The sequence below is a fragment of the Eulemur rufifrons genome, chromosome 7 (assembly GCF_041146395.1).
Source record: "Eulemur rufifrons isolate Redbay chromosome 7, OSU_ERuf_1, whole genome shotgun sequence".
Lineage (NCBI taxonomy): Eukaryota > Metazoa > Chordata > Mammalia > Primates > Lemuridae > Eulemur > Eulemur rufifrons.
Genome location: NC_090989.1, coordinates 161,338,501 through 161,361,380, shown reverse-complemented (window position 1 = coordinate 161,361,380; position 22,880 = coordinate 161,338,501). Strand labels below are relative to the sequence as shown.

Here is a 22,880-nt window from a genome sequence, read left to right as displayed (position 1 = left end):
CTTTGGTAAGGGTCAGTTTTACTGTTTGTAAATTATAAATGTGATTTAAAAACAATTTTCTTTAAAAAAACTTATATGTTATGGCATTTTTAGAATGAAAAGGGGTAGTGTCCCTCAAATAAATGAATAAATACTACCGGAAAAATATACTAAGAGAGGTGCATACTATTTATAGTTTTGATACTTGACTCATTGAGGAATAATCTGAAGAATTGGCATAGGTTATTGTTGACTATAGTCACTATAGTCACTTTCTTATGCTATCAAAATGAACACCCTTCTTACTCTGCTCAGTCTGTGACTCTCCCTACCAGGTTGACTCCCATATGGATACCCTCTTACCCCATTCAGGTTACTATTAATAAATCCCACTAGACCAGCTCTCCAAAAGGATGCCATCTCCCTGTTTGAGCTCTCAGTCCTGTCACCAGGTCACCCCCCACATGAATGCCCTCCTTATCCTACTTGTGGGCCTACATACCCCGTTCCAGTCTATTTCTCCAAGGAGACACCATCATTTCCCTGCTCTGACACTTTATGCCAGGTGGTCCCACACCATGGACAACCTCCTCAACCTACTCTGGCTCTGATACTACACACTAGGCTGCCCCTCTTATGCTTCCTGGACTCTGTCACCCCAAACCAGGTCACCCACACACAGATCTTCCTTACCACATTTGGACTCCAACAGCTCCACAGCGGGTCACCCCCTGCACTTAGATGTCCACCTTACCTTGCACAAGCTCTGATACCCACCTTCGGCCAATGTGGCTCTCTTGCCCTCGTGGCAGAGAGTCCTACCATGTTCTACTTTAGAACTGAGTTGTTTAGACAGGATTGAGTTGTTTAGGAAGGGAAAAGTAAGAACTCCTTTGCCTTATTCTTGAGTTGCTTTTTTTTTTTTTTTTTACCACTTCCTTTATATTTGTCTTCTTGCCTTTGAGTAGTTAAAATTAACTCTCCTAATTTCCATCTCACAAATTTGTTTCATATTTTTACTTAAATGTTTTGATTTTTCTTCTTTTTTTACATGTATGTGTTTTCAACTAGGTGGATTGATTATGATTTTCATAATCATAAGGTTTTTTTCTCTAACCTAGGAAAAATTGTTACCAAACCAGGAGGAAATTGCTAAATAAGTAAAAGTTACCATGTGTCTGAGGCTTAGTTATGTACTAGCAGAGTTGTGTCTTAACAGGCCTCCACCTAATTCCAGGGCTGCTGTAAAAATAGGCACCATTTCTGTAAGGGGAGTATCTGTCCAGGAAATAATTCTGTTCAGCATTAGAACTCCCCCTTGTGATTTGTTGTCATTATTCTTTAATGTTAAAAACATCACCTTTTAAATTAAGTACATCTAATAAGTACCCCTTGGAAAACTAATTTTTCTTGTTTACTTAAAAATATTTAGGATAGAAATTCAAATGTAACAAAGCACTATGGATAAAATAGATCTATCACATGGTACAACAATTTAATAATTATACACTTTTATTGTTTGTCAATTATTCTGTGTGTCAATATATTACATTTAATTTTGCAAAAATTAGAATGAGTCAAATTGATATATATACGTGAATAAAAGAGACTTAATGTCTCTGTGCATCACCATATTTTAAATGATTTTGTATATCAGATAAAGATATAAATAGCAGGAAGAATTTATATCAAAGTGAAGTTTTTAGAATGATTATGTAGGGATTTAAAAAACAGAAGCAGATAAACAAAATATTTCTACTATGTAAATACCTTTCAGGTGTTTTTGCCCAGTTTTCCTTCATAGTCAGATGCTTTGGGAGCTGGTGCTATTGGGGGAGCCCCTTGTGGTCATGGCACCGTCACCATCGGAGTCTTCAGAGACTGTACTGGCACTTGTTAAGTGAGTATATTTGGTTCCTGTTGATGATATTTGTAGCACTTTCCTATCTGTGGTTGTTTCCCCACACATTATTACATCTATCCATATAATAGCCCTGTAAGAAGGTAGTGTTTATTATGGCACCATTTAATGGATGAGAAAATTGATTCGGGCTCCGTGAGGGCTGGAAACCATGTTTTTGTTACTCTGAGTTACAAGCACATTCATTCATTACGTGAAGTCGGCCCTTGATAAATGTTAGTTGCACGAACAGTCAGTGTTTAGTCAAAGGCACGTAGCTAGTGAATGGTAGAGCCAGAATTTCACCCCATCTTCTGCCCCAAGCCCAGTGTATTCTTTCAGTATGTCATTCCACATTATATATTTCCATTTATCTTTCTAGTTCCCCGAAATGAGTTTACCATTTATCGAAATAAATAAATTATCCTTTTGGTATATACTGTTTGTATAGATGTTTCACAGTTATGGAGTAGGGCCTTTAATTTCTGTGTCCTTTGTTTTACATGTTCGTCCTGCTCCACAGCTGTATTTCTCCATTAAAGTACTTCAGTGATTTCCGACCTTATTTCACTATTCATGATAGTGAATTCAAAGAATATACTACCCGTACTCAAGCTCCGTGAGTAAACAGAATAACTTTTATTGACCAGGTATTACCTTTATAACTGAAGTTATGTAGATTTATTTTTGGTAATAAGAATTTAATTTAAATTTTGAACATATAGGCGGATTGATTTTATAAAAGGAAGGTTTGAGGAGCTGCTAGTAAAGATTTCAGATTTCAGGAGTTAGTATCTTATTTTCTTTGAGTGATTTTATTTGTGAATGGAAGCTGTGTTGTAATAAATAGCCATCAGACTGTATTTTCAATTCTACTTACGAAAAAAATCTTCCCAATCAGTAAAAAGAAAAAAATAATCTCACACTTTCCCTTTTAGTTCCTGCTCTTTTGCTCACCTTCTTTTCATAGCTAGGTTTCTAGAACAACAAAAATCTCTATTTACTGTCTCCAGTTCTTGATTGTCTGATTGCTCTTCAGTCTGCTGCAGGTTGACTTCTTCATATCCATTGACTTAGTTCTTGCCAGAGTCATCAAGACCCTTCTCACTGGCTGACCTAGTGAGCACATTTTTGCCCTATTTTTCACACCTTCTCTTTCTTGTAACATTTATGCTGCTGACCTTAAATATATTTTAATCCTTGATACTCTTCTCTCTTGGCTGTCTGGTGGTGAATCTCAGTCTCCTTTGCAGACTTCTTTTCTCTGCTAATCCCTTAAATGTTTGTACTCTCCAGTATTGTGTTCTGGGTTCTGATTTCAGACTGATAATTCTTTCTGTACTATCTTATCTGTACCCATGGCCTCTCTCAACACCCCATACTAATGACTGAAACATATCTTCCTAGCTCAGATCTCTGTGAGATCCAGACCTGTATAACCAGGAGCGTATGTCTGTGTGTGTGCGTGCGTGTGTGTGTGTGTGTGTGTGTGTGTTCAAGCAAGCACATTGCCACCTAGACATCTTAAATGCATCTGAAACTAAATATGTTCAAACTGAATTCTTTTTGTCTCCCTCTTTTCTCCCCTAAAATTATGCTTCTTTCTTTTTTTTTTATCAATGGCATTAGTTCTTACTTTGCTATTAGAAGACTAAATTGTCAAAAATTTCTCCTTAACATCCCCTACTTCAAATTTTTAAAAATTCTGTCAATTTGATATCCTAAAATATCTCTTATAACATTTTTTAAATTTTGTTTTCTATTTTTTTGAGACAATGTCTCACTCTGTCACCCTGGCTAAAGTGCAGTGGTGTTATCATAGGTCACTGCAAGCTCAAATTCCCGGGCTCAAGTGATCCTCCTGCCTCAGCCTCCCAAGTAGCTGGGACTACAGGTGGGTAGCACCATGCCCAGCTGATTTTTTCTATGTTTAATAGAGACAGGGTCTTGCTCTTGTTCAGGCTGGTCTCGAACTCCTGAGCTCAAGTGATCCTCCCGCCTTGACCTCCCAGAGATGGTAGGATTACTGGCATGAGCCACTGTGCCTGAACCAATAACATTTGTTATATTTTTTCCATATCTCCCTTCCCATCTTAGTGTCTCTAGTCTCATATCCACTGTTGCTTTTCCTCTAATCCCTGACCCCTCCTCTCCTTGTAGGGTATCTTACAAATTTTCCCACACTGATCTTTCTGCTAAGCACATTTCTTTCATGTGGCATTCATCCACATGGTTATCTAGTAGCTTCCCTTTGCCTGTAACACCTAAACCTCTTAGCATATTAACTTGGTACTGAATGATCTGGGCAGCATCTGCCCATCTACTCTCAGTTCTGACTATTCTTCCTGCTTTGTGCTTCAGGAATGCTGAGCTGTGTATAGTTCTACAGACAGACCATGATCTTACTTCATTGCTTTGCCACATACTCTTTGTTTTCCTACATCACCCATACCTCCCTTTATCCACTTGACAAAAAACTATTCATCTTTCATGTCTTCCTGTAAATATCATCTCTTTAGTGAGGCTGCCCTTCAATCCCCTGGTAGACATAGGTTCTTTTTGATTTTTGTGCATTTTATACCACCTTCATTGTCTTCTAATTTCTGGCATCATAACTGATTATGAAAACCCTTCCTCCTGTGTGCTGTTGGATGGACCATGTCTTTTCATCTTTATATGCCTAGTGCTAAACATGTTGCCTGGAATATAGTTAATACATAATGTGTTAAGTAAAGGCAAAGACAATGTGTATATTGTTTGCTGAAAAGAAATTGTAAGCTGCTATTCACTGATTTTAACGTTCATTTTTTTCTCACCTTTTTTTTGTTTTGTTTTGTTTTGTTTTCATATAGGCCTTCAGTCATATTAGGAGTAACCAATCCTTTTTTTGCTAAAACACTCCAGCACTGGCCACACATTATTCGAATAGGAGACCTTAAACCTGCAGGTAAAGTGTAAACTTGGTGTTCTGTTTTTAGTGTTCTGTAATGTTACTGAACAGGTGTATTTCTTCTACTTGGTTAGTTTGTGGTTTTTTTTTTTTTTTTTTGAGACAGAGTCTCACTCTGTTGCCTGGGCTAGAGTGCCGTGGTGTCAGCCTCGCTCACAGCAACCTCATACTCCTGGGCTTAAGCGATCCTACTGTCTCAGCCTCCCAAGTAGCTGGGACTATAGTCATGCGCCACCATGCCCGGCTAATTTTTCTATATGTATTTTTAGCTCTCCATATAATTTCTTTCTATCTTTAGTAGAGACAGGGTCTTGCTCTTGCTCAGGCTCGTCTCAAACTCCTGAGCTCCAACAATCTGCCCGCCTCGGCCTCCCAGAGTGCTAGGATTGCAGGCGTGAGCCACCGCGCCTGGCCTCCACTTGGTTAGTTTTTAATATTGATGGCAGCTTTCTTTAAGGCAATATAAATAAGGGCTTTTTGAGAAGAATATAACTTCCTGCTAAACTATGCAGATTTATATATATATAAAATCCATTGTGTTCTTCTGCTAAAAAATATACTTACAGTATCGTAAGCATTGAATAAAATGAAACCTCAAAAATTTGAGCTTTTTACATATGTATAAGCCAAATGAAACAGGGATTTCTACCACTGCTTGAATAAAACCTTATAGAAAGCTAGCATTATTCCAGACTTGACACATAATTCTTGGCTAGGTCTCAGAACAAGTATCATACATCCCTGTCACATAGGTAATGATTAAGAGAGTGGTCACAAGATTGAGTTTTCCTTTTGACCACCTTGCTCATGGTAGGAATTTAATAAATCTTCATTAGTGATTAAATGAATTCAGAAGTTAAAATTTTGTTAACCTAGATGACAATTTAGTGGTACCTCTGACATTCCTGTCTGGACATTCCTGAATTTTCCACTGAAATATTTGGGATGTGAGATATCTAAGGTTAGTTTTATTTATTTATTTATTTTTGAGACAGAGTCTCAATCTATCACCCATACTAGAGTGTTGTGGTGTCAGCCTAGCTCACAGCAACCTCAAACTGCTGGGCTCAGGTGATCCTCCTACCTCAGCCTCCTGAGTAGCTGGGACTACAGGCACGTACCACCATGCCTGGCTAATTTTTTCTATTTTTAGTAGAGATGGGGGTCTCACTCTTACTCAGGCTGGTCTCGAACTCCTGAGCTCAAGTGATCCTCCCGCCTTGGCCTCCCAGAGTGCTAGGATTGCAGGCATGAGCCACCACACCCAACCTCTAAAGTTATTTTCTAATAACTTTGTAAAGTGTTATTTTTAAAGCTTGTTCCTTCTGGTATACATAGATATTTTAAAACATTATTTAATAATATTATTTTATGTTATCCCTTCTGGCATTCACATACATCTAGATGGAGGTATTAGAGTCAGGGATAACATTTTAAATCACATTATTTACATATACTGGACACAGCCTTATGCTGAAATCCTTAGAAGCCTTATGAAATAGAGGAAAGAGCAAAGGGCTTCACCTTGGCAGTCAGAGCTGTGTGATATTAGGCAGAACAGGGCCTCCTTAAACCTCAAATTCTTCATCTGCTAGGGGGGTTAAACACAGTGCCTGATGCATGGCACTCTGTAAACATCATGATCCCCTGCCATTCCATTAGTTTCCTATTTGAGTATTAATAATAGTTCAGAGAATAGTAGTTGTTAAAGTCTTGGGTATGAGAAGATATGAGAAATTGCCTAAAATCCTAATTTAATCTTTTTTAAGTTCTTAATTTAATCTTGACATTTATTTTCATGGTTTTACTAATCTAGATTATTTGATTAATTGTAACATAGTAGACTGCTATTTAATTTCTCTTTCCGATGAAAGAAGGCTCTCTGTTAGGGATGTAGGTAGAGAAATTTTACACAAAATCATTGGTAGAGTAGCATGAAATAACTTTTCCAAAGTGGCCCACCATTTTACATTCTTAACAGCAGTGTATAAGGATTCTAGTTTCTTCACGTCCTTGCCAACATTTGATACTGTGTTTTTCATTATGACCATTCCAGTGTGTTTGAATTGCTGGTTTTAATTTTTTTCCCTAATGACTAATGATGTTGAGCATATTTTAATCTACTTATTATCATTCTTTGGTGAAATGTCTATTTAAATCTTTTGCTCATTTTTTAATTAGGTTGTCTTCTTATTATTGAGTTACAAGAGGTCTTTATATATTGTACACACAAGTCTGTTTTCAGATATAAGATTTGCAAATATTTTCTCACAGTATATGGCTTCTCTTCTCATTTTCTTAATGGTGTCTTGAAGTACAAAAGTTTTTAATTTTCAGGAAGTCTAATTTATCAATTTTTTTTTCATGGATTGGCCTTTTGGTGTTGTATCTAAGAAGTTGTTGCCTAACTCAAGGTCATAAAGATTTTCTGTGTCTTCTTGTAAAAGTTTTATTGTTTTAGTATTTGCATTTATGTCTGTGATCCACTTTGAGTTCATTTTTGTGTATGATGTGAGGTAAGAGTCTAAAATCATCTTTTTGCATGTGGATATTCAGTTGTCTTAGCACCATTTGTTGAAAAGACTGCCGTTTTATCCATTGAATTGTATTAGGAACTTTGTCAATAATCAATTGACCGTTAATGTAAGGGTGTATTTCTGGACTTCTGTTTCTGTTCCGCCGATCTACATGACTGTCTTTACACTACTACCACACTATCTTGATTACTGTAGTTTTACAGTAAGTTTCAAAATCAGGAAGTGTAAATTCTCCAACTTTGTTCTTTTTCAAAATTGTTTTCCTATTCTAGGTCTTTTGTGTTTTCATGTAAATTTAAGGATCAGTTTTGTCAATTTTTGCCGAAAAGCCAGTGGAGATTTTGATAGGGATTGTATTGAATATGTAATCGATTTTGGGGAGATTTGCTGTCTTAAAAATATTTAGTCTTCCAATCCATGAACATATAATATCTCTCCGTTTATTGAGATCTTTATTTTTTCTCAGCAATATTTTTTGTTTGTTTGTTTGAGAGAGGGTCTCACTGTGTTGCCCAGGCTACAGTGCAGTGGTGTCGTCATGGCTTACTGCAACCTCAAACTCCTGGGGTCAAGCGATCCTCCTGCCTCAGCCTTCTAAGTAGATGGGACTACAGGTGTGGGCCACCACACTCAGCTAATTTTTCTATTTTTTTGTATAGATGGGTCTTGCTATGTTGCTTGCTCAGGCTGGTCTTGAACTCTTGGCCTCAAGCTATCCTCCTCTCACTGCCTGCCAAAGAGCTAGCATGGCAGGTGTGAGCCACCACTCCCTGTCCAGTCTGCTAATATTTTGTTGAGGATTTTTGTATCTGTATCCATGAGGAATATTGGTCTGTAGTTTTGTTTTTTGTGTTGTCTTCCCAGCTAATATTCTTGCTGCTCCGAGAATCCTCTTCGGGCAGATGAAGTTACCATTTAAAAACAGGACCTAGGACAAGAAAGGGGAGAGGACAACTCTTAAACTTAATTTTCAAAATGGGGATGAGGGCATATATGGAATATTACTTATTCTTTATTTTAAGCAGCCTATCTTAGAGGAGAGATACTGTGTTCTCTGCTTATTTTTGTATCACATCAGTTATCACTTTTTCTATAGGATACAAGATGTTGTATGGGAGCATAGGCTTTATAGATCCTTAGGGGTCACTGAAGAGTAGATGCTAGAGAATGTCAGCGTCCTTACTTTGGTCTTTGTTCTGTTAGTAGAGGGGAGAGGTTGTAAGCAAAGGCACTAGGGATGTTTCATTGGTTTTGGGCAAGACCTATAGTATCTGACCATTTCAGGGACTAACTAGTAGGTCTTACATGAGCTTAGATCTTAACAGAAGTGAAAAATCTCATTAAATTTAGTATTTATGATACTTTTGCATAAATTTTTTTCTTTTATGTTAAAATATGCATGACATAAAATTTACCATTTTAACTATTTTCAAGTGTACAGTTCAGTGGCATTAAGTATATTCATGATGTTGTGTAATCATCACCACTATTCATTTCTCTAACTTATTTTTATCATCCCAAACAGAAGCTCTGTATCTATTAAATAATATATTTCTACCTTCCTCCAACCCCTAGTAACCTCTATTCTGATTCCTGTCTCTGTGAAACTTGTGTGTACTTCACATTAAATGGAATTATATAATAGTTGTCCTTTAGTGTCTGGCTTATTTTGCCCTACATATTGTTTCAAGGTTTGACCATGTTGAGCATGAATCAGAATTTCATTAAAATTGTGGTAAAATACACATAATGTATAATTTACCATCTTAATCATTTTTAAGTGTACAATTCAGTGGCATTAAGTATAATACATTCACAATGTTAAGAATGTACTTACCATCACTACTCATCCACAGAACTCTTCTTTTCATCTTGTAAAATGGAAACTCTGTACCCATTAAACAATAACTCCCAGATGCCCTGCCCTTGGCAACCACCATTCTATTTTCTGTCTCCATGAATTTGATTATTCTTGGTACCTCATGTAAGTGGAATCCTACTGTACTTGTCCTTTCGTGACTGGTTTATTTCATTTAGCATAATGTCTTCAAGATTCATCTATGTTACAACATGTGTCATAATTTCCTTCCTTTTTATATTTTTTCTTTTGTAATTGATACTTTATTGGTTGTGTTGAGGATCAATACAGACATTTCAATTTGTACACAATTCTTAACATACGTACTGAAAATCTAAAAAGCCATTTATTGTAATTCTTTATTTATTTTTTTTTTTGAGACAGAGTCTCACTCTGTTGCCCGGGCTAGAGTGAGTGCCGTGGCGTCAGTCTAGCTCACAGCAACCTCAAACTCCTGGACTTAAGCGATCCTACGGCCTCAGCCTCCCGAGTAGCTGGGACTACAGGCATGCGCCACCATGCCCGGCTAATTTTTTGTATATATATATTTTAGTTGTCCATATAATTTCTTTCTATTTTTAGTAGAGACGGGGTCTCCCTCTTGCTCAGGCTGGTCTCGAACTCCTGACCTCGAGCGATCCACCCGCCTCGGCCTCCCAGAGTGCTAGGATTACAGGCATGAGCCACCGCGCCCGGCCTGTAATTCTTTTTTAAACCAGTTATTCCAGTGACTTTCTAGCTTAAAATTTGGAGGCAAATTTTCCCTAAGAGTATATCAAGTACCAGTGTCTTCAGATGTTGATAAGCTGTATGTAAGTCCCACCAATTCACAATTTATTGTCGTATATAATACATATTCAAATTTTCGATCTTTCACAGCACATTAACAAAGTTATTGGGAAAACAGGACTACTATGACCAAAGATGTTACAGAGTATACACAATTCTGACAGGGAGAGCCATGATCAAGAAGTGGTTTTCTTTGGGAAATAATTGTACTAGAAGACAAAGATATTTTGTAAATTTAGAGGCTTGAATTATATAATCTCTAGATTGTCTTTCAGTTTTTTCATTTATACAGGAGGAAGAGCAGAGAAAAGGAGAAAGAAAGTGTGTTAAGTGTGCTCATGACACTTTTAAATGTGTATCTTAAGGCATTTTTCTTCCCTCTCTTTTCTTTTTTTGTTTTTTGTTTCAGGGACTTAAAAAAATTTTTTTATTGATACATAATTGTGCATATTCATGGAGTACATGTTATATTTTGATACAAGCATATAACATATAATAATCAAATCAAGGTAATTGGGACATGATTCACCTGAAACATTTATCATTGTTTTATGTTGGAAACATTTGAAAACTTCTAGCTGTTTTGAAATATAATAAATTATTGTTAACTATAGTTGCCCTATTGCACTATTGAACACTAGAACTTTTTCCTTCTATTTAACTGTATAACCCATTAATCAACACCTCTTCATTACCCCTTCCCACCACCCTTACCAACCTCTAGTAGCCACCGTTCTATTCACCACCTCCATGAGATCAATTTTTTTAGGTTCCATATATGAGTGTGAAAATGCAATATTTGTCTTTCTGTGCCTGGTTTATTTCATTTATAATAGTGTCCTCCAGATCCATCCATGTTTCTGCAAATGACAAAATTTCCTTCTTTTTCATGGCTAAATAATATTCCATTATGTACATATACCACATCTTCTTTATCCATTTGTCCCTTGATAAATACTTAAGCTGATTCCACATTTTAGCTATTGTGAATAATGCTGCAGTAAACGAAGAAGTGCAGATATCTTCTGGTTTCTTCCCTCTCTTTTAATTCTGCTTAAATGTAACCTCCTTTAGGAATCCTCAATAATTTTTTTACTCCTTTTTAGCTGGGACACTCTTCTGTGTCTCCATAGTGTCTTGTTTGTATTTCTGTCCTAGCATGTATATCCCTCAATATTGTCATTTCTCTTTGTCGTATTTTGCCATTAGACTGTGAGCTCCTTGATATTAGGAATTAGCTATTTGGTTCCTGTATTACCAGTATCTTACATTTACTAATATTTACTGAATCAGTGAAAACATAAGTCTGTATATCCATGACATTGCTTCTTTAACAAGTGTCTGTTTAAAGTGTTATCAGAGCGGTTGACAAAATTGGAGTATGGACTGTATTATTTTCCAGCTTTTCTGCAGGATTGAAATTGTAGTTGACCCTTGGACAACATGGGGATCATGGGTACTGACCCCCTACACAGTTGAAAATCTGCATGTAACTTTTGACTCCCCCAAAACTTAACTACTGATAGCCTATTGTTGACTGGAAGCTTTATCAATAACATGAATAGTTGATTAACACATATTCTGTATGTCATATGTATTTTTAAAATAAACTAGAGGAAAGAAAATGTTATTGGGAAAATCATAAGGAAGAGAAAATATATTTACTATTCATTAAGTAGAAGTGGGTCATCGTAAAGCTCTTCATCCTGGTTGTCTTCACATTGAGTAGGCTGAGGAGGAGGATGAGGAGGTGTTGGTCTTGCTGTCTCAGGGGTGGCTGAGGCAGAAGAAAATTTGTGTATAGTTTAAACCTGTCAACTGTATTTCAATGTAAAGAGTTTATAAAAATATCTGTTTTACCATAGTATATGCTCTTAAAGATGACAAGTGAAAATATTCCCTGTTCCTATTATCCCACCCCCATTTATATCACACTTAGCAGTTTGATCTATATAATGATTTAAACAAAGATATTTTGTAAATTTAGAGGGTTGAATTATATAATCTCTAGATTGTCTTTCAGTTTTTTGGTTTATGCAGACAGAGGGAAGGCAGAGAAAAGGAGAAGGAAAATGTGTTAGGTGTGCTCATGACAGTTTTAAGTGTGTATCTTGAGGCGTTTTTCTGCCTATTGTAAGAGTGGTTTAGTTTTAGCTTTCTTTGACCCCAAGACCAGGGCTACTACCTACACTGTGCAAGCTGTTCAACACACCAGACTGCTCAGAAGTCCTGTCCATCTGTGACTCAGAACTGTGGTTGTTGCACGCTGTCACCACTTGGTGGCAGGGTAAGTTTCTTTAATGCAAAAGCAGAATTTGGGGAGGTATCAGGGAAAAAAAACCTTGAAGAGACTGGGCACAGTGGCTCATACCTGTAATCCTACCACTCTGGGAGGCCAAGGCCAGAGGATTGCTTGAAGCCAGGAGTTTGAGACCAGCCTGAGCAAGAGTGAGACCCCCGACTCTACAAAAATAGAAAAACTAGCTGGGTGTGGTGGCACACCCCCAGTAGTCCCAGCTACTTAGAAGGCTGAGGCAGGAGAATTGCTTGAGCCTAGGAATTTGAGGTTTCAGTGACTTGTGATGATGCCACTGCACTCTAGCCAGGGCAACAGAGCAAGACTCTATCTCAAAAAACAAGCAGACAAAAACCTATGAAGACTGCATCTGCAGAATCACTTAGGAATTGCTTTCTATTTCATTTACTCTTAATGGGCATTTTATTCCTATTTGGCACATAAATTTCAATTTTCTGTATTCAGCATGTAGATTTTAAATTACATGTTGAATGACAAAAAGGGAAAAATTTAAGTATTGATATTAATGAAAGATCAAATATCCATTTTATATAATTCACATGAATTGTTTCTGTACTGTTATAATAATCCAGTATTCCCTTTATCTAGTTTTAAAATACCAGGACTGAACTCTTAAATATTAATTGATGTTAAGAAGAATGCTTTAACTGTAGCATCCCTAATTATTAATAATAAAATTCCAGTTTTCCAATGTATATGATTAGAATAATTATAAGCATCTTTATCCTGTTTCCTTCAGGTGAAATTCCTAAGCAGGTGAAAGTGAAAAAATTGAAGAACCTAAAGACTCTGGATTCTAAACCTGGTATTGACTTTTATTAATTTTTCAATATATACTTATATGGATAATTGGGTTTTTCTGTTTACCTTCTTTTCTTTACTTCTTAGGAGTTTATACCTCTTATAAGCCATATCTAAATAGAGATGAAGAGATCATAAAACAATTACAGAAGGTAATTACTTGCTTGTATTATTAATTTAAATTTTCTTGTTCAGGTATGTAATATCCAGTTAGACAATATTTGCTTTATGTACAGTAATGTGAAATGGGATCTCTCTTTTGAACCAAAGCTTCATAAAAATCAGGAGACTAAAGTAGGAGACCTTATGAGCTTGAATATTAGGGCTACAGCTGTACACGTGCTAATCTTACTGGAAACTTGGGAGTTACAGTGAAAATGTTATAGATTCTATTATCAGGTAGCTTAATATCTAACAGTGGGGGATAATTAGCATTTAAAAAAATGTAAATAGTATTAATATGCAAATATGAAATAAAGATTATCTTGTCTTCATTGTGAACTGATATTTTTAAGTACAGATTGGAACGATGTTCCCTAAGCTAAGGTGCTTATGCTTTGCTTCAAAGATTCTTTTCACAGGGTATTGCACAATGAACTTCAAATTAAATGACTTCAAGATTAAGTTATATTTTATATCAGTTATGAATACATATTTACACAGTATTTGAACTTGATAATTATCCATTGTTTTACATTCTTCACTAGAACATAGGTTCTCATTGTTCGCTCTTTTAAGGGTGTACAACAGAAACGTCCTTCTGAGGCTCAAAGCGTTATTCTCCGACGCTATTTTTTGGAACTGACACAAAGTTTCATCATTCCATTAGTAAGTTAAACAAATACATCTTTGCTTAATTTAATGATTTGTTGAAGGATATGTGAATATTTTTCTTATCCTCCAAAACCGTAAGTTATGTTTTGCCTGCCTAGTGTGTTTAGTAATTAAAAGTAGAGCCCTGGCCGGGCGTGGTGGCTCACGCCTGTAATCCTAGCACTCTGGGAGGCCGAGGTGGGCGTATCATTTGAGCTCAGGAGTTCGAGACTAGCCTGAGCAAGAGCGAGACCCCATCTCTACTAAAAATAGAAAGAAATTATATGGACAGCTAAAAATATATATAGAAAAAATTAGCCGGGCATGGTGGCACATGCCTGTAGTCCCAGCTACTCGGGAGGCTGAGGCAGGAGGATCGCTTAAGCCCAGGAGTTTGAGGTTTCTGTGAGCTAGGCTGACGCCACAGCACTCACTCTAGCCCGGGCAACAAAGCAAGACTCTGTCTCAAAAAAAAAAAAAAAAAAAAAAAAAAAGTAGAGCCCTTTGCAAGAGGCCTGGATTCTTGGTTCTAACAAAGAAGTAAGTCACTTCCTTTCTCTGACTTTCAATTTCCTTACCCGTAAAATGTGGCTGATTCCACTTTCCCTAAATACCTCTCAGGGTTTTTGTGAATCTTAAATGAATACTTGATATAAAATATTACATAATTATTGTATGCTGCACTTTAAAAGTTTGGAAGCTGGAGCATCTTTCTCTGTTACTGTTTTCTTGAGCATTATTTGATAAAATACCTATGAGACTGTAGCTCCATGATAACAGGGACCATATCTGTCTTGCTCATTATACTTTCCTCAGTCTGGCATATGGTAGCACTCAAATATTTATGGAATAAATGATTAGATGATATTTTTATTTTAAGGAATGCAGTGGAGTGTCATATCAAAATATTGGCAGTATCATGATATGGTGGTCGTAGTCTGGAGACTCCATAAAAGAAAGATTTTATATGGTTATTATTATAAAGTAATGTATCTATAAACATTATATGAGGGTAACCTGAAAATCTTAGCTGTTATATTTTGGAAAGGTATATTCATCTTGGCCTATGGCTGTCAGTTTATTTTGTTCTGTTTAAATCTGTTTGTTTAAATAAATAAACTTTACTGTAGTGCACAAGAGCATGGACTAAAGTGAAGTTAGACTAGACTTGAATTTGAGTCCAAGCTATGTTAACTTTGGTCAGGTTACTTAGCTTTCTTTTTTTTTTTTTTTTTTGAGACAGGGTCTCGCTCTGTTGCCCGGGCTAGAGTGCAGTGGCATCATCACAGCTCACTGCAACCTCAAACTCCTGGGCTTAAGTGATCCTCCTGCCTCAGCCTACTGAGTAGCTGGGACTATAGGCAGAAACCACCATGCCTGGTTAATTTTTCTATTTTTTATAGAGACAGAGTCTCACTCTTGCTCAGGCTGGTCTTAAACTCCTGGCCTCAAGCAGTCCTCCCGCCTCAGCCTCCCAAAGTGCTAGCATTATAGGCATGACCCACCATGTCCAGTCTACTTAGCTTTCTGAAGCCTCAGTTTCCCAAAAATACCTACTACATAGGAAGGTTGCAAGGATTAGAAGAGATTAGGCATGTAAAATGTTGAATACATATTCTGGCACATAGTTACTAAATGAGGTTAATTATTATCATTAAAAATATGTAGTTCCTTGTATTATCCAAGATTTAGTTAAATTTTTATTGAAAATCTGACTTCCCAATTTGATCTAAATTTAGCTATGCCTGTTTAGGGGAGTGATGAAGTTTTTGCTGTCCATTGAAAGAGGCTATGATGAAAAACATCCTTTTTTTTTTAAAGACAGGGTCTCACTGTGTTGCTCAGGCTGGAGTGCAGTGGTATGACCATGGCTCACAGCAACCTCAAATTCCTGGGCTCAAGTGATCCTCTCATCTCAGCCTCCTGAGCAGCTGGGACTATAGGTGTTCGCCACCATGCCTGGCTAATTTTTATGTTTTTTGTAGAGACGGGGTCTCACTGTGTTGCCCAGGCTGCTCTTGAACTCCTGGGCTCAAGTGATGCTCCTGCCTCGGCCTCCCAAAGTGCTGGGATTACAGGTGTGAGCCACCACACCCTGCCCCATCTCTTTTCAAAAGGTCTGTTTAAATATTTTTGAAGGCACTCTGGGTAGAAACACCAAACTTGTATTAACTTTTTTTCTTTATTTAGGAAAGATACGTGGCAAGTTTGATGCCCTTGCAGAAAAGTATTTCTCCATGGAAGGTATGAATATATTCAAATAAATTTCTATTTGAGTTCTTTAACTGTAGTTAACTTCTGTGAATGTATCCATTTCTAATTTCCAAATGTAGTATATCCTGTTTTCTAGAGTCCACCCCCGTTAAGACAGTTTCTTCCAGAAGAATTTATGAAAACACTTGAGAAAACGGGACCTCAGCTAACCTCTAGAATAAAAGGCGATTGGATTGGACTTTACCGGTTAGTCTTTTTTTCTTCTTTTCACCCATCTCTAGTGCTTTATTTAAAAACAAATCAGGCCGGGCGCGGTGGCTCACGCCTGTAATCCTGGCACTCTGGGAGGCCAAGGCAGAAGGATTGCTTGAGGTCAGGAGTTCAAGACCAGCCTGAGCAAGAGCGAGACCCCGTCTCTATTAAAAATAGAAAGAAATTATATGGACAGCTAAAAATATATATATAGAAAAATTAGCTGGCATGGTGGTGCATGCCTGTAGTCCCAGCTACTCGGGAGACTGAGGCAGAAGGATTGCCTGAGCCCAGGAGTTTGAGGTTGCTGTGAGCTAGGCACTCTAGCCCGGGCAACAGAGAGAGACTCTGTCTCAAAAAAAAAAAAATAAAATAAAAATAAAAACAAATCAAAACAAAAAACTGGATTTATACTTAGATTATTTTTTTAAATGCCATTTTGTGACGTGCTTCTGAGCTATAGATGGGAAAGGTATTGAGGAGAAGGAAATAAATCAGAATCAAACTTTGCTTTTTAAAATTTATTTTTATAGGCATTTCCTAAAGTCTCCAAATTTTGATGGCTGGTTTAAGGCCCGGCGGAAGGAAATGACCCAAAAGTTGGAGGCACTTCATCTAGAAGCTCTTTGTGAAGAGGTTAGAAAACTGCATGTTTGTGTGATAATTAACAGCTGTTGAAAATATAGTTATTCTTTTTTTCTTTTTTCTTTTTCTCTTTAATTTTATTTGCTCATAAAGGAAGCAAACCTAAGGATAGTTATTTTTAGAGGTTGAAGATTATACCCATATCCACTTCTTTATAAATAGTAACTATTCTAGATCATATCCTATGTGCCAGGACTGTATAGGTGCTTTAAATGGATCATCTCTTAATCTTTACAACAGTTCATTGAGGCAGGCACATTGTGAACTGCATTATGGGACCCCTGCAGCTTAGAAGTTAAAGGACTTGCCTCACATCACATCCCTGCTAAGTAGTGCAGTCAGCAGTGTGCTGGAGTCCACTTGTATTAGCTCTTAAGAACTGATTGTGTTGTGCATCTATCTCTTCCCAGCTCTGCCTTCAGGGACCTCAGGTTGGTATCTTGAAGTTGCCTGTAGTAGGATTATTACACCACAAAAATTGGCAAAACTACAAACCAGAGATCTTTTCTGGAGAACTGGTTGTTAAATATTTACCAACAATACTGGATGGAATCAGGATTCAAATCCAAGCAGTCTGACTCCAGATCTTTTCTAGTATGACTTATTCACCTTTTCTAGTTAGTATTAGGATTTTTTTTATGTGTTTGGACTTACTTTTCATAAGTAGTTTAAATCAAACTACTTGTTGGTGAAAATATAAAAGATAGTCTCATTTTCATTGGTCTTTACCTTTAAGTATTCAGATGAGCCAGCTTCAATGTCAACTTTCTTATCATAAACTCTCAGTGACTATGGCTTTGAGAAAAGGAATATGATGAAAGCAATTACAACATAAGCTCAGGAAGATGCAAAGTTTATATCCAATGGACATTCGTGTTTGGTTATCTTGATTTGTTAGCTAATATTCCTTATAAATTACTTATCCACTACTTAGTGGGGGTGGAGGTTAGTATTACAGTTTGAGTTACAATCTTATTTTTCTTACTTGATCTAAAAGGGCTACTTCAGAAAGGAATTTTCTTACATTTAAAATTTTTTTTTCATTTTTAACTATTATGGGTACATAATAGCTGTATTTACATTTTGTGTTACTTCCAAATATTAGACAATTGTTTTGGCTAACATCAAAAATTACCGAATTAACAGTTATTAGAGTATCATGAGAATTATTCTTGCACTATAATCCTGTATCTGGGTTAAATACCTTATTCTCCTTTTCCTTTCCTGTCCTTCCTTCGTAGTAGCCTTGCCTATTGAAATAGAGAAATTTGAATATTATTTTGAGTACTTGCTGATTTGGGATTTGCTTATTGTTCTAGGACTTACTTCTCTGGATCCAGAAACACACAGAAGTAGAAACAGTAGACCTTGTACTGAAGCTGAAAAATAAGCTGGTATGTAGCCAAAACAGCCAAAGAGTAAGTTGACTTTTCTTGTGAAGGTATTTTCTTCTCATTTGAGCTAACAATCCATGATGTATCACAGAAGTAACTTTTTGAATGAGAGGACTTGAGGTTGGTCAGTTGATGGTATTTAATAAATTTCACTGAAAATACTTGGTTACTCAAGCAGATCATAATGATGCCATGCCATTCCAAAGTTATTTACATGAAATCTAATGATCTCTACAAAAACATTGTCACTTACATTTCTAGGTATTCTTTATAAATGTACATAGCAACCTTTTATTGAGCTCAGCAATGTATTGCTTAAATGGAATGTTCTTTGCTTTTTTAGTTTCTGTATATTCTGGTCTAAGACTGAAAGTTTCCAAATAGATCTTTAAAACTGCTTATTTAAAGAATATACTATATTAATACAGATTCCAATAAATGCTACTAAATGCTCCTTATGTAGTTGCAGGCTGATCGAGAGTGTTTACCTGTGAAACCTGACACTGTGGAAAAGTTACGGACACATATAGATGCAATTATCTTAGCATTGCCAGAAGATCTGCAAGGCATACTACTCAAAACGGGCATGACATGATATTTGCCAGGACTTTCCCAGCCAGAAAGGATTGTGCACCATGAAGCATAATGGCATTTCAACCAGACGCACAAAGGCGGTCTCTCAGTGGCAGAAGAGTGGAAAATAGCCGTGAATGCTAGATACAGGGTGGAAAGACTGTATTGTGTAAACAGACCTTTTTAGTGCATTATTTTTAAAAATGGATATATGTTGTGGTTCCACTTTAATACTGAAACACCGAAAGGCATTTCTATATTTTTAATCATGTTCTAAAGTGCTCTTATGAGAGACCTGTGGAGCCATCAGTATTAGTGATTCCATACTGCAGTGCTGGCATTGCAGATATTTTTTTAAATTGGTGCTGTTTTGCCCAATCATGTTAAAACTCAGGGGGATATAAAAATAACATTCACACTGGCTATCTTCTTAAGAAGGAAAAGACTGAACTGTCCAACTGTAGTTAGAAATAATTGATGCTTATGTAGTGCCTTCTGTTGTCCTACATGTTTCACAAAGTCCAGCTGCTAGTCTTAAAGCTTTTTATTAGCTTGATTATGATATGTAGTTTTATAAGGCATTCTTTCAAGTGATCATTGCTTAAAAATGCTTCTTGCTATCCATTGTGTTTATTAGTAGGCATGGTGGGATTTTTTTCAATTGTCATGTAGGTTTTCATTTCACTATTGTCTTTTTTTTAAACGTGTATATTTAATATATACATAAGAGACACCCTGGGAATGAGTAGTTCTTGACATTTCACTATTTTTCTTTACCATTTTGAAAATGTTATGTATCAGTTTCTCCAAAGGCAAGAAGGCATCTAGTATTAATTACTGAAGAGTTTATTTCTCTTACTCTTTACTAATTGGGCCTGTTTAAATTAATTAGCTTGAGTGTTTTTCATAGACATCCTAATTATAACCTCATAATCAGCTATATTTTCAACTGAACTATTCTTATTTCAAAGGTATTCATAAATCCTATGTGATAGTTATTTGAGTGATTGTAAGGTTGATTTCCAGCACTGTATGTTTGGTAGTGTTTTTTTCCCCCAAATGAATGTTTCACAGAACCCTTTCCTTATTGTTGTTTGACCTGGGAACTTTTGCCTGAATCACTGCTATAGCTAGTTTTTTGTTGTTCTTGTTCTTGTTTGTTTCTGTTTTAAACTATACAACCTTGCCAAAAATAGAAGAATGTGATTTGGTAGATTAAGGTTGTTTGGTTTGTGTTTGAGTAAGAGTGTCTTGCAGACACCACTATTTAAAATAGGCACACGTGGTACATAGTACGTATATGTTAATAGCTGTGTCTTAAATTACCTTCTAAATAACCAAATTTAGTTGTATGTATTTGTAAAAGAAATGGCTTCAGAAGCTATCTCTTGTTCTTTACTGATATAACTCCTAAGGGCATTCCTGACCCAAGAAAGGCTCCTTGTGTTTGTAACTGGTCTAATACCCAAGTGTGCCCTTTTCTCATGGATACAGTCTCTTGAAGCTTACCTCAAAGTCATAGAGAGAATATGGCATTTGAAAGAAATCACTTGCCTTGGATCATATGAGTTATTTTGTGAAACAACAGTTGACCTTTCAGAAAAGGGCCAACTACTTTTATATGCTAAAGTATTTCATAATTTTCTGGGAAACCTTATTTAGGTATAAATGGTCATCTTATTATTTTTCAAAAAGGTATATTTTAATAATATTACAATTTATATACCGTTTGTGACCAGAATTTGAAAGCTGTGTCATATCAAGGATCTTTTAAATTATACCACTATAGGATGTGTCATTTCAAGTTTATTTTGCACAGCTAAAGAGTAGCAAAAGATGCCAATTAGCATGATAATGGTGTCTTCATATTTACTTTATTTAACTGAAACCTAACACATGTTGAAAACCATATCATACTTACCTGGTTTATCTTCTAATTTCAAATTATGTACTTGTAAAAATAATGTAAAGTTGTATTGGGAACCTGAGAAAGACTGTCTGGTAACTTAATTCTTTTGTGTGATTTTCAGATGTTTTATATTTTTTTTCTTGAGAAGATTTTGTTAATATCTAAACCCTGCCATTTAATGTTTTATCTCCACCAGCATCAGAAGGAATCACTGCTTTATGTGTGTTGCGTAATGCCTAGTGCCTTCTATTTACAGTGAGAAAGAGGTTTTGTGAAGGCATTTATGGTCATTACCAAAAATTGAATTAAAGGCCTTGGATTTTAAAGCATTGGATGGATATCTTGTATTATTTCTGAGTGGGGTTGGAATGCTTGAAAAAAATGCATCGTTAATGAAACTATGCATTATGAGATTCTTTTTAATTTTCTGACAGTTTTTTATTTTTTTAAGAAATTCAAATGAAAACCTTCTATAAACTTCACTATAAACAGGTGAATAGTCCAGTTTAGTAATAGATCAGTTAAGTGATTTGATATCCTTCCTAGTTGAGCATTGATTTTATGAAATGTTTTGATAAAAATATTTTAGCTTAATGTTAAGTATCATTAGATTCTCCTTCATTTGCTACCTTTTTAAATCTTAAATCTCAAACTACTTTTATTTCTTCCTCTTCCTTTTTAAAAGCTGCAAGTATATTATATTATTCTTTAGATTTTATTTGTTAATAAAAAGAAAATACATTGGATGTTACTCCTTTTTGAAGTTACTGGATAATATCCTTTAAGATATAGTACAAAATATTTTAGTACATTTAAAAGAGATGCCATTAACTGGGCGAGGTAGCTCATTTCTATAATCCCATCACCTTGGGAGGCCAAAGTGGGAGGATTGCTTGAGGCTAGGAGTTCGAGGCCAGCCTGGGCAACAGAGTGAGACCCTGTCTCTAAAAATATAAAAAATAAATAAAAGAGATAACATTAATGCTTTTTGAATGGCTTAAACAGAATTATTTGCTAATAATTCTGGAAGCTAGAAATCCAAGATCAAAGTGTCAGCAGGGTAAGTCTCATTCTGAGGCCCTCTCCTGGCTTGTTAATGGCTATCAGAGATGCCATTGAAATTGTCTTTTTGTTTTCATTTACTTATAGCTTAATTTGTTTTGTTTTGTTTTGAGACAGAGTCTCACTCTGTTGCCCGGGCTAGAGTGCCGTGGCATCAGCCTAGCTCACAGCAACCTTAAACTCCTGGGCTAGAGCAATCCTTCTGCCTCAGCCTCCCGAGTAGCTGGGACTACAGTCATGCACCACCATGCCCGGCTAAGTTTTTCTATATGTATTTTTAGTTGTCCAGAGAATTTCTTTCTATTTTTAGTAGAGATGGGGTCTCACTCTTGCTCAGGCTGGTCTTGAACTCTTGACCTCGACATATCCTCACGCCATTACAGGCGTGAGCCACAGCGCCCGGCATAATTCGTTTGTTTTTATAACATCTGGATTTTACTAACTTTATCCTTTTCCCCATAACTTGGGGAAAAAAATGTAAATACTTTCTAATATTCTCCAAAAGCAGCTGAAGAAGGCAAAAAGTTATCATTATGGATGAATGTCTTTTAAATAAAAAAATATATATTAACTCATAATAATGACTAAGGTATAAATAACTTGATATCCCTTCATATATCCAAGACATATTACTTATATGCCATTTATAACTTGGTTAAATTATAGTTTTTTATTATATAAATAGAGATTAGCATTTGTTATAAAAATAAGGCTCCTAGAATTTTTTTCCAATTATACTTTCCTGTATATATGAAATAGATGAAACAATTTGATACAAGATATACAGAATTATGATTCCTAAAATTTATTCTACATCTAACTAATTTTTTTTTTTTTTTTTTTTTTTTTTTTTTTTTTTGAGACAGAGTCTCACTTTGTTGCCCAGG

General features: G+C 36.0%; 1 protein-coding gene across 1 annotated transcript in view; it reads left to right on the top strand.

Annotated features, from left to right (window-relative positions):
* The window catches only part of DENND6A (DENN domain containing 6A), a 51,556-nt gene extending 31,976 nt beyond the window's left edge, over positions 1-19,580 (top strand). The window contains exons 10-20 of the mRNA XM_069473735.1: positions 1,757-1,879; positions 2,403-2,498; positions 4,732-4,826; positions 13,070-13,135; positions 13,219-13,283; positions 13,870-13,959; positions 16,135-16,188; positions 16,295-16,404; positions 16,944-17,046; positions 18,375-18,449; positions 18,913-19,580. Of these exons, the coding sequence (XP_069329836.1) occupies positions 1,757-1,879; positions 2,403-2,498; positions 4,732-4,826; positions 13,070-13,135; positions 13,219-13,283; positions 13,870-13,959; positions 16,135-16,188; positions 16,295-16,404; positions 16,944-17,046; positions 18,375-18,449; positions 18,913-19,044 (1,009 nt within the window). The 3' untranslated portion in view covers positions 19,045-19,580. The remainder of the gene's footprint in view (positions 1-1,756; positions 1,880-2,402; positions 2,499-4,731; positions 4,827-13,069; positions 13,136-13,218; positions 13,284-13,869; positions 13,960-16,134; positions 16,189-16,294; positions 16,405-16,943; positions 17,047-18,374; positions 18,450-18,912) is intronic.
* Positions 19,581-22,880: the final 3,300 nt, after the last annotated feature.